Genomic DNA, 12799 nt, shown 5'->3' with positions numbered 1-12799 from the left:
CCTAGGGGTGGCAGCGATGCCAAGTTACCCAGTTCCAGCTAGAGATTTGGGCAGTCCTGGTTTTCACCTTACTTCTCAAAACAGTGTGGATTTCTAGTGCCTGATCCTGTCCATTGAATTCAGTGCTGAGAGTCCCAAAATGCACTAGGATGGGGTGATCAGGATCTAGGACTGTCCCAAAATCTCCAGCCTGGAACTGGGTAACTTGCATCTCCTGGGGGGGGGGGGGGGTTGCTCTGCCTTTATAAATATTTCCCAGCAGTTGCATTGCCTAGGGATGGCCGATTGTGTCATCACGGGGGCACCCACCCTAGGCTGACCACACCTTTGGAAGAAGACTCCCCCTGGCTGAACTTCAGAGGGCCACCAGCAGTCTAAATGGGGAGGGGGGGCTGAATCCGCCGCTGGCTAGGACACTGACACTCAGCCAATATCAGAATCCCTTCCCATGTAGTAAAGAGACTGCAGATCAAAGTTCTCTCCTTATGTTTCAGGGCTCCTCCAGCACAGACTGCCAGCAACCAAATTCCTATTTACACTATGTAAGCCATAAATACTCAAGCAAATTATTTCTCAGAGATATAAAACCCATACAACCCCACCCATAACTAACAGAACAGGATAGGCCACTGGGGCCACGGCCTTACCATATGTTAAAAAGAAAGCACAGGGCAGGCGGTTTGCAGACACCAAAGGAGCAGGAGAAAAATGCAAACCAAAGTATGTAGACGTCCAAACAAACAAATCACCCGATGTGGCCACATTTTGTCCACTAACAGGGCTGCATCAGCAGCATTTAAAATCAGAAAGGTGTGTTTCAATGGTTTCACCCACGGCCGCCGAGAGACTGGTCCGGGCTCATGGCAAGGCCGCCCCTGGGGCCCTGACCCTGCCGCCCTTGCCGCCGCCCCCCCCCCCGAGGTCACCACTGCTCCCTCCCCCGAGATCGCCGCAGCCACCGCTCCCCCTCCACCCCCCCCCCCCCGAGGTCACCGTCGCCGCCGCTCCCCCCTCTGTCCGCCACCGGGCCGGGCCCATTGCATTGAAATCGCAGTCTCACCTCCGTGAAAGCAGCGCTGCAGGCAGCAGAACGCCTCCCTTTGGCCCTCCTTGTGTCCCGCCCTTGCGGAAGTTACGTCAGACGAGGGCGGGACACAGGGAGGAAGGAGGGCTGAAAGGAGGCATTCTGCTGCCTGCAGCGCTGCTTTCACAGAAGTGAGACTGTGATTTCAATGCAAGGTGCAGACGGTCGACGACGGAGGGCGGGTGGGACTGCGGTGCTGGGCCCCCCTTGGAGGCCTGGGCCCGGGGAATTTTGTCCCCCCTACCCCCCCCCCCCCCCCTCTTGGCGGCTATTGTTTCACCAAACTAGAAACATAGAAATATAGAAGCATGACTGCAGATAAGGACAAAAATGGCCCATCCAGTTTGGCCTTCCTCAGTAACCACTAATTCCTCCTTTTCCTAAGGGATCCCACGTGCCTGTCCCATGCTTTCTTAAATTCCAACACCGTCTTTGTCTCCACGACCTCCACCGGGAAGCCATTCCACGCATCCAGCACCCTTTCCGTGAAATAGTATTGTCTTAGATTCCTCCTAAGCCTATTCTTCTTAATTAATCCTTAGTGCCCCTTCATTCTAGAGTTTTCCTTCATTTGAAAAAGGCTCACTCATGTACATTAACGCCACTGAGGTATTTAAACATCTCTATATATCCCCCTCTCTCCTGCCTCTTTCCAGTAATACATGTTGAGATTTAAAAGCCTGTCCCTAGTCGTTTATGGCAGAGAACCTCTTACCAATTCTGTAGCCGCCCTCTGGACCAACCTCCATCCTGTTTATATCTTTCCGTAGGTCCCAGTCTCCAGAATTTCACACAGTACTCTAAATGGAGCCTCACCAGAGACTTATACAAGGGCACTATCACCAGTTTTTTTTTCCTGCTGGTCATCCCTCTCTTACAACACCCGAGCATCCTTCTGGCTTTGACCGTCACCTTTTCCTACCTGTTTGGCACCTTAAGGTCATCAGACACAATCACCACCCAGGAAACTTCCCCCTCTTACAGAGGTGTTTTTAATGGACTTAATCTGCATACTTCAGTTGCTTATTTCTTCTACTAAATGTTTGCCCCACATTGCATCATCAACCAGGGAGATGATGGGCAGAGACTGTTTGGTTTGCTTGGCAGCAGTATCACGGCTATGTGCATTTTCTAGGCCTTTTTTCTGTCCGCGTTTGATAGCATGTAAAAGTTTGCAACCCGCACCTCAAATATTATGTTCAATTCTGGTCACTGCATCTTAAAAAAATATAGTGGAATTAGAAAAGGTACAGAGAAGGGTGACGAAAATGATAAGGGGATGGGACGGCTTCCCTATGAGGAAAGGCTAAAGTGGCTAGGGCTCTTCAGTTTGGAGAAAAGGCAGCTCAGGGGAGATATGATAGAGATCTATAAAATAATGAGTGGAGTTGACTGGGTAGATGTGAAGCGTCTGTTTACGCTTTCCAAAACAGTAGGAATAGGGGGGCATGCAATGAAGCTACAAAGTAGTAAATTTAAACAAGTCGGACAAAATATTTCTTCATTCAACGTGAAATTAAACTCTGGAATTTATTGCCAGAGAATGTAGTAAAAGCGGATAGCTTAGCGGGGTTTAAGTAAGGTTTGTTTGCCATCCTAAAGGAAAAGTCCATAGACCATTATTAAATTGGACTTGGGAAAATCCACTATTTCTGGGATAAGCAGCATAAAATGTATTGTACTGTTTTGGGACCTTGCCAGGTATTTGTGACCTGGATTGGCCACTGGTTGGAAACAGGATGCTGGGCAATACTTATGTACTTATGGTGAGGGTAGCTGCAATATGCCACCCTGTGTATACATCACCCAGGGAATCCCAGGGTTAACCCATGGAAACAGATCTGGGCAAACTGGAGTGGTGCCTGGTCATGTGCTCACCAGAGCAGCGACCAGTTCTCTAGCTCTCGTTCTCATTTGATGATGTGAGTAGGGTGAGTGTTGTGCCTGCTGTGTGCTGGAACCTGTGGAGCAGAGTTCAAAGACGAGTGACAGCAGTAAAACCACAACTCACATCATATAGAGTCATAATGACGCTCTAAAATTACTTTATCACCATGATGAAGCCTGCAGTCCCCCTGTCTCGCTCCTTGTCCTTTGGCTCTGTGCTCCATAAGGAAAATGATGAAAAATGCATCGTCCTGACAGTAATTCTACAGCCTATGGAGAGCCTATGAAAATATTCTTTAACAGATATGGGGACTGAGGGAAGGAGCTGATGCGGGAGATAAGTGGTTATAGTGGGCCATAAAAGCTATTTTTATCCTGAACCAGGAAATATTTTGACCTAGGTTTCTTTTCCTTCCTTTACAGTTCTACCTTCCCACCCCCTCCTGCATAGAGGACACCTTTAAGTCATTTTCTAAAAGGGACAGAGGCTTGTGAGATCACCAGGTGTGTGTTTTATTACTGATCAATACCAGATTTTCTGATGCCGAAACATGGTGCCGTTGTGAGTCCTACTTTAGTATTGATTAAAGACTTTTACTTCATTCATACGTCCCTGGGATTTTTGGAAGAGTCTTGTTGATCACGCTACTCCCTTCCATTGTATTTTGCTCTGTTTGTAGCAGATCCTGTTTCTCCACCTTTGAAGGAGAAAGGGGGTGATATGATACAGGCGTTCAATATTTGAAAGGTATTAATCCGCAAACGATCCTTTTCCGGAGAGGGGGAAAGCGGTAGAATGAGAGGACATGAAATGAGATTGAAGGGGGACAAACTCAAGAAAATGTCAGGAAGTATTTTTTCATGGAGAAAGTGGTTGATGCTTGGAATACCCTCCCGTGGGAGGTGGTGGAGAGGAAAACGGTAACGGAATTCAAACATGTGTGGGATAAACATAAAGGAATCCTGCTCAGAAGGAAGGGATCCCCAGAAGCTTAGCCGGTGGTGGGAGGCAGGGCTGGTGGTTGGGAGGCGGGGATAGTGCTGGGCAGACTTATACGGTCTGTGCCAGAGCCGGTGGTGGGAGGCGGGGCTGGTGGTTGGGAGGCGGGGATAGTGCTGGGCAGACTTATACGGTCTGTGCCCTGAAAAAGACAGGTACAAATCAAGATAAGGTATACAAAACAAATGGCACATGTGAGTTTATCTTGTTGGGCAGACTGGGTGGACCATGCAGGTCTTTTTCTGCCGTCAATCTACTATGTTACTATGTTTGTGTTTCACTTACACACGGCCATTTCATTTTCCCCAAAATGGACAGCACAGGTCCCCTGTTACCACAGCTTAGTAAAAGAAACCCTTGGGTGCAAGGATTTACACCAACTGAAAACTGGTGTAAATCCTGTCACATAAGTTAGGTGTGGATCCCCGGTATTCAGTAACACTGAACGCATTTTTAGTGAATACCGCTGACCCCTCCATGTTCCTCCCATGGCCACGCCTCCTTTTGAGATGTACTCTGTAAGACTTGCGCCTGGATCTTTATAGAATAGCATACAGCAAGATGCTTGCGCAAATCCAAATTGTTGCCAATTAACAACGATATGGTTAGCGCCCAATTATTGGTGCTAATTGTCTTGTTAGCCAATTTAATGGCATGTGTGTCTCAGGATAGTGCGTAAATTTGCACAGCATTTATAATATCAAGGGTTTTCTGACCAACAGAACATATCAAGTGAAGACAAATTCAAACATATCACCACAGTGGAAAGCAGACTGCGAGTAGTACCTCAAGGTCACCACTATCACCGATCCTCTTCAACCTAATGATGACCCCTCTAGCCAGTCCTTATCCAACCAAGGCCTCAACCCTTTCATCGATGCTGACGATGTCATTATATACATTCCCTACAAACGTGAATTGACAGAAATCACTAACAAAATCAAGCTCAGCTTGAACATCATGGATTCATGGGCAAATGCATTCCAACTAAAACTCAACACAGAAAAAACACACTGTCTCATCCTTTCATCTCAAAACAATGCGGAAAACCCCACAAGTATAAGCATACCAGATTATACCCTCCCCATTTCAGACAGCCTGAAAATCCTCGGAGTCACATTGGACCGTAACCTCACAATGGAGAGCCAAGTGAAATTCACAACCAAGAAAATGTTCCACTCAATGTGGAAACTCAAACGTGTGAAACCATTCTTCCCGAGGGAAATATTTCGCAACTTGATACAATCAATGGTGCTAAGCCACGTAGATTACTGCAACGGAATTTATGCGGGATGCAAGAACAAATCTTAAAGAAACTTCAGACCTCTCAAAACACGGCAGCCAGACTCATATTTGGAAAAACGCGATTTGAAAGCGCAAAACCCCTACGTGAAAAACTGCACTGGCTACCAATCAAAGAACGTATTACTTTCAAAATCTGTACCATGGTTCACAAAATTATCTACGACGAAGCCCCGGGATACATGACAGACCTCATTGACCTACCAACTAGAAACACATCTAGTTCAAAACGAACATACCTAAATCTCCATTTCCCAAGCTGCAAATCAACTTATGCATCCAGCTTTTCCTACTTGAGCACACAACTGTGGAACGCATTACCAAAATCCGTGAAAACAACGTATGACCACCTAAACTTCCGGAAATCACTAAAAACTAACCTGTTCAAAAAGGCATATCCCACCGAACCAACATAAATGCCTGAACAATGCAACACAACACAACCAAAACACGTAATGGCTTTACATAACTTTAACGTTCAACGACCCCCCTATGTGTCTGTTACTACTACTACTACTATTTAGCATTTCTATAGCGCTACAAGGCGTACGCAGCGCTGCACAAACATAGAAGAAAGACACAATATCATATTGTATTTGTTCATACCGAAGTCGGCATACGCCTCTCCGGTAGTATGTAAGCCACATTGAACCTGCAAATAGGTGGGAAAATGTGGGATACAAATGTAACAAATAAATAAATAAATAAATGTGTAAAAAACACAGCTAACTCGCTGTTTATCGTGTGCTTAACAGGCAACATATCTCAAAATACTTTAATGTGTTTTGCATTAAGGCTTTTTCTTGTGTGCTAACCCCCAGATTCTGTATGGATCCCAGATCCGCGCATAAATTAATCAGTTAGGCATTAACGATCAATAATTAGTGTCAACAGGCACTTAAATGCAGTAATTAGGAGTTATGTGCGGATCTGACATATGTCCTATTCTATAACATATGCGCCTAAGGGTGGCCTGAGACAATGTGCTGCCTGAGGTGCGGAATGAGCTGCCGTCCCGGCTCCTCTTCTACCATTCTCAGCAATGATCTGGCATCTCCCCCTTCCTTCCCCACCCCCTTCCCTGAATTTACCTTTTATTTTCTTGTGTTTCAAGGTGGAAGCGGCGGCAGTAGCGATCCCCATAGGCTGCCCTGCCACCAGTCTCAGTCCCTTCTTTCTACTGCCGTGGCCTGCCTCTAAGGAAACAGGAAGTTACATCAGAGAGGCGGGTTGCAGTAGAGAGAAGTGGCTGGGACTGGTGGCAGGGCAGCCTATGGGGATCGCTACTGCTGCTGTCACCACCGCCTTTTAAAAAAACAAGAAAAGAAAAGGTAAGTTCAAGGAAGAGGCTGCCACTGTGCGCACCTAAATTTCAAAATGTCACAGAATGCAACTCAAAAGGGGGCGTGGCCATGGGAGGGGCATTGGTGGGTCAGGGGCATGATGTTATAGAATACCTGGATTTGCTGCCTAACTGCCATCAGTTGGGTGCGAGTGTTTACATCGGCTTTTGGCAGATGCGGGGCTTTTTTTGAAGGGGTACTCGGGGGTACTGAGTACCGGCACCTTTTCCATTGTCTGCTAAAATGGACCCATGGTCCCCAAGTTTTAATGAAAGAGCTCAGGCTCTACACACCAGTTCTGTCTTGTCATAAATTCTGTGACTGGTTGCAGGGGGAATGGATAATGTGGGATGGGTCCCTCAGTGATCACCCCACACCTGAAGGGTGGCCTAGCATTTGAGTACCGGCACCTTTTTCGCAAGAAAAGCACACTGGGCAGCTGTAAGAGCTCGTGCTCAAAGTTAGGCATGAGAAGCGCGCCAAGCTGGTATTCTATAAAGAGAGCACTGCGCAGAGCATGAATCGTAACAGTGCCTAACTCTGAGCGCCATTTACTGAATCTGGCCCTGAGTGAGTATTAGGGGTTAACCCCCTTTATTTATTTATTATTTATTTTATTGCATTTGTATCCCACATTTTCCCACCTATTTGCGGGCTCAGTGTGGCTTACAATACATTGTGAATGATGGAAATACAATGTGTTACAGTACGATTATGGGTTACATTATGAGGAGTTATGGGAAGACAAAGTCAAGTAAAAACATCATTTGGAGCGTAGAAACAATGGAATCTTACAATGGGGAAAAGATAGGGCGATAGAACAATGGCACGAAAACCTTAGAGTATAACAATTTTATATGTGGGTGGAGTATTAATTGTGGAGAAAATACGGGGTAAGTAAAAGTAAAAGGTTCTATAGTAATGTAGTAAATGATGGCAGATAAAGACCTGAATGGTCCATCCAGTTTGCCCAATAAGGCAGCCAGTGAGAGCCTATCCTATAAAAGCATCTGGGTGCCCAGATTCCATTATAGAATACCTAACTTCCATTTGAGCACCTAAAATTAGGACTTCTGGTGCACTATATGGAGTCTGGGGGTATGCCACTTTGATGTGTCCATATACAATAGTGCTTTGGTGTTTTGCTGTCATTCATATGCACAAGTGTTCACCTACCTGTGAAAGTACTGATATTCTACTACTACAAATCATTTCTATAGCGCTACAAGTTGTACGCAGCACATTTTCATGTACTTGTTCACTTACCCGTGAAAGTGCTGGCATTCTGTACATTTGTGCGCACAAGTGTTCACTTGCCTGTGAAAGTGCTGGCATTCTGTACATTTGTGCGCACAAGTGTTCACTTACCTGTGAAAGTTCTGGCATTCTGTACATTTGTGTGCACAAGTGTTCACTTGCCTGTGAAAGTGCTGGCATTCTGTACATTTGTGCGCACAAGTGTTCACTTACCTGTGAAAGTGCTGGCATTCTGTACATTTGTGCGCACAAGTGTTCACTTACCTGTGAAAGTGCTGGTATTCTGTAAATTTGTGTGCACAAGTGTTCACTTGCCTGTGAAAGTGCTGGTATTCTGTACATTTGCGTGCACAAGTGCTCACTTCCCCATGAAACTGCTGGTGTTCTGTACATTTATGTGCACAAGTGGTGCGTAGGTGTGGGAGCCCACTTATAGAATTGCATTATTGCGTCTTCCCAGCGTGTTAAAGTCAAACATGTTGCACTGCAGATGGAAAGAAGCAGCCAACAGGAGGGAAGAGGTACTGCAGCCCTAGCCAGCCAAGACTTTTAAAACTTATCATCACTGCCCTTTGTCCTACGGCAATAAATTGTGCTATAAATTCTGAAGTTAGTCTGCTTCCATCATTGCAGCTTCCACACTTCTACTCTGGCAGCAATAAGACGTGGCACGGGATCTGAATTTATCACTCGCACGTCTTTCCCAAGCTGCATTATCTGAGATAGCACCTCGCATCCATTACGAGTGCTACTGGCACATATGGGCAACTCTTTATCACCATGGGAAAAATAATGAGCACCTTCCCTGCCTTCCTCTGCCTGCTCTTCCTACTGTCAGTGCTTGGTGAGTACCTCCTAGCCATGGCTACTGATGGAAGTCGCTTTGTTGTTTAAGAGCTAGGGACAGGCTTATGAACCTCAACATGTATACGCTGGAAGAGAGGAGACATGATAGAAACGTTTAAATGTCTCAAGGGCATTTATGTACAGGAAGAGAGCCTTTTTCAAATGAAGGAGAGCTCTGGAATGAGGGGGGGGGGGGTGCTTAGGAGTAACCTAAGGAAGTATTATTTCACAGAAAGGGTGGTGGAGGCACGGAATGGCCTCCCGGTGGAGGTGGTGGAGTCGAGGACTGTTCCAGAATTTAAAAAGGCATGGGATAAGCATGTGGGATCGCTTAGGAAAAGGAAGAGTTAGGGGTTACAGAGGATGGGCATACTGGATGGGTCATGTGGCCTTTATCTGCCGTCATGTTTCTATGTTTCTAAGTTATTCTCAGGGATGGTCATCAAATGATGTCATTCTCATTTGCTACCTATTAACTGCTCTCTGCCCCCCCAGCTTTCTAATCTACATGCAAAACTCAGTTGTAATAATCGGGAGGAAGATAATTCTTATGGTAGAATTGAGGTTGGGGGGAGGACAGACTCAGGAGTAACGTCAGGAAGTATTTTTTCACAGAGAGGGTGGTGGATACCTGGAATGTCCTCCCATGGGAGGTGGTGGAGATGAAAATGGTAATGGAATTCAAACATACGTGGGATAAATACAAAGGAATCCTGTTTAGAAGGAATGGATCTACGGAATCTTAGCGGAAATTGGGTGGCGACGCTGGTAACTGGGAAGCGAAACCAGTGTTGGGCAGACTTCTGCGGTCTACGCTCTGATCGTAACTGAATAGATATGAAAAGTTCAAGAACAGTGCTGGGTAGACTTCTAAGGTCTGTGCCCTGAGAATGGCAAGGACAAATTTAACTTGGGTATACGTATAAAGTATCGCATACCATGTAAAATGAGTTTATCTTGTTGGGCAGACTGGATGGATCATACCATCATTTACTACGTTACTATGTAGAAAAGTCTACCTAAAATCCTTTCTGGCATACTGTTTGTGACTTTGGCCATAACTGGGACTGAAAGGTACAGGGAAGTTTCTCTACTGAATACAAATCGAAGGGTAATTTTTAACTCCAAGCCAAAGAACTGCTGGATTTGGACTATTACTCACCTTTTCCAAATCCAAGCCCAAGTTGAGTTATATTCAAGGATGTGAGTTATTAGGGGTGGCGCTGGCATCCTCACCCCATTTAGGGCCTGCCATTGAAACCATCACTCAAGTGGTGGCCCCATGAGCTGTTCATGGCTTGCTGCATGTGGGCAGCAGACACAAGAGAGAGAAAGATGTGAATGATTTCCTTGTCTCTGGCTGGCTCACAGTCTACATTGTACCTGAGGCAATGAAGGATGAAGTAACTTGCTCAAGGTCAAAAAGTGTCAGGGTGATTTGCTACTGCTGGGCTGATTACGGGGGGTTGGTTCGCCCTGCCCATATTACGCCTGCTTTGAAAAGTCTACACTGGTTGCCAGTCATGTTCAGGGTACATTTTAAGATTCTTTCGTTAGTCTTTAAGTGTTTCTATGCAGGAGTACCTAGGTACTTCACTGAGATTTGAAACTGTACACGCCAAGGCGTGCATTGCGTTCTGAATCTGCCAGGTGTGGTCCATCTGTTACGGTGTATCATTACAGAGAGACTCGGAACTGTGCTTTTCCCGTGGCTGCTCCAATGAGCTCCCAGTTACCTGCGATGTTGTGAAAGTGTACAACAGTTTGCAAAAGTATTGAAAACTCATTGCTGTGTTAAGACTTTTATTTTAGAGGAAAAAGTGTTGTGTATTGTTTTACTGTGCAGTAAAGAGGTGTGGTAGCCGTGTTAGTCCACTCTTAAAGGTTATCAATAGAAATCAAACAAAATAAAACATGGAAAAGAAAATAAGATGATACCTTTTTTTATTGGACATAACTTAATACATTTCTTGATTAGCTTTCGAAGGTTGCCCTTCTTTGTCAGATCGGGTTCTACATGGAACGTTGCTACTCTTTGAGATTCTGATGTGGAATCTTGTCACTCTTTAGCATTCCGGAATCTTGCTATTCTTTGGGGTTCTACATGTAGAGAGGTGTGGTAGCCGTGTTAGTCCACTCTTAAAGGTTATCAATAGAAATCAAACAAAATAAAACATGGAAAAGAAAATAAAATGATACCTTTTTTATTGGACATAACTTAATACATTTCTTGATTAGCTTTCGAAGGTTGCCCTTCTTTGTCAGATCGGGTTCTACATGGAACGTTGCTACTCTTTGAGATTCTGATGTGGAATCTTGTCACTCTTTAGCATTCCGGAATCTTGCTATTCTTTGGGGTTCTACATGTAGAGAGGTGTGGTAGCCGTGTTAGTCCACTCTTAAGGTTATCAATAGAAATCAAACAAAATAAAACATGGAAAAGAAAATAAGATGATACCTTTTTTATTGGACAATGCTGACGAAGAAGGGCAACCTTCGAAAGCTAATCAAGAAATGTATTAAGTTATGTCCAATAAAAAAGGTATCATTTTATTTTCTTTTCCATGTTTTATTTTGTTTGATTTCTATTGATAACTGTGCAGTAAAGAAAGAAGCAGACCAGAAAGACCTATACCCCACCTTATTAAAGGAGGGCTATAAATTTTAAAATAAATAAATAAATAAAACAGTAGGAGAAGCTGGATTTGAATCCTGAATTTCCCGGGTTTACAGCCTGTTTCTCTAACCACTAAACTAGTCCTTGGTCCAGTCCCTGAAGGTTCCCTATTGAATCAGGAAGCTAGAGCGATTCATCCTTCCTCTGTTGCTTACCATATTGGGTGCGGCCGGTATTGCACTTTTCAATGTTTCTGTCACACACAGGGAAAAAGCAATCAAGCTTGTTTTAAGGCACAACCAGACCCTGTAGGGGCTCTATGAGATTCTCCGCAGCTTTTCTTCTCTTTGTCACTCCCCTTGTATTTCTCCCAGAGGATAAAATAGTGTGTAGCCATGTTAGTCCACTAAGATAAAAAAAAAATAGAAATAAAACAGAACAACAGAAAGGGACATAAGCAGGGGCGTAGCCAGACACCCAAGTTTGGGTGGGCCTGGACCCAAGGTGGGTGGGCAGAACTCCGCCTTGTCCTACAAGTGATTTGGTTTCTCCTTCTCTCGCCTGCATGCCACATGTTCTTTCAAACATCCCCTCTCCCCCGTATACCTTTTAAATAGAAGATTTTCACCGGCAGCAAACAGTTGTTGGGAGTTTTTGGCTGGTGGGGCTTGGGGTCCCTGCCAGCCACATTACAGGTGTGCTGCTACTTGGTGGGCCTGAACCTAAAGTGGGTGGGCCTGGGCCCACCCCAGCCCACCCTTGGCTACGCCACTGGACATAAGTGTTATGTTTTTAAAAATTTCAAAGGAAGAACCCTTAAGTGGAACTTGTTATTGGAATGCTTTTCATGTTTCACTCATGTTATAATGTTCTATTACATATTGGGTTGACTTTGTAAGTAGTATACCATGCCATATTTGTATTGTTATTTGAATATTTTTACTGCTGTAATTGCCTATTGGTCATGTTTGATCAATTCTTACCGTACACCGCCTTGAGTGAATTCCTTCAAAAAGGCGGTAAATAAATCCTAATAAATAAATATTTTGATAATCTAACCTTTTGCTAATATCTGACCTGAAAAAGAAGGTTATGTCTTTGAAAGCTTGTCCGAAAATATATTGTTAGTTCAATAAAAAGGTATCGCCTTATTTTCCTTTGTTTGGCTTTATTTCAATTTATTTCCTTAGAATAGATGAGTTGGGATTCCATCTTGGCTTTCTCCGCTGAGAGAATTTGCTTTATGTGCTCTGTGGAGTTATATGTTTGTCTGTAGGATGCAAACGGGGCAGTGAAAACTGTGATAATATGCTATTGACGGTGCAGAAAATATTGTAATTCTGCTGAGCTCCAACGTACAATCTCCAGCTTCAGGCGTCATCTCTGGATAAGAAACTTGTTAGTGCAAGATGTCAGGTGTTCTTCCTGCGACTAGGGTTACCATATGGCTCCCGAAAAAGGAG

General features: G+C 44.6%; 1 protein-coding gene across 1 annotated transcript in view; it reads left to right on the top strand.

Moving 5' to 3' along the window:
* Positions 1–8653: 8653 nt before the first annotated feature.
* The window catches only part of LOC115457014 (serine-rich adhesin for platelets-like), a 50916-nt gene continuing 46770 nt past the window's right edge, over positions 8654–12799 (top strand). Inside the window, exon 1 of the mRNA XM_030186439.1 lies at positions 8654–8717. Within this exon, the coding sequence (XP_030042299.1) occupies positions 8654–8717 (64 nt within the window). The remainder of the gene's footprint in view (positions 8718–12799) is intronic.

Source organism: Microcaecilia unicolor, chromosome 14 (assembly GCF_901765095.1).
Source record: "Microcaecilia unicolor chromosome 14, aMicUni1.1, whole genome shotgun sequence".
In the NCBI taxonomy this organism is placed as follows: Eukaryota; Metazoa; Chordata; class Amphibia; order Gymnophiona; family Siphonopidae; genus Microcaecilia; species Microcaecilia unicolor.
The sequence above is the reverse complement of the archived record's forward strand: the minus strand, read 5'-3'. Positions and strand labels throughout refer to the sequence as shown.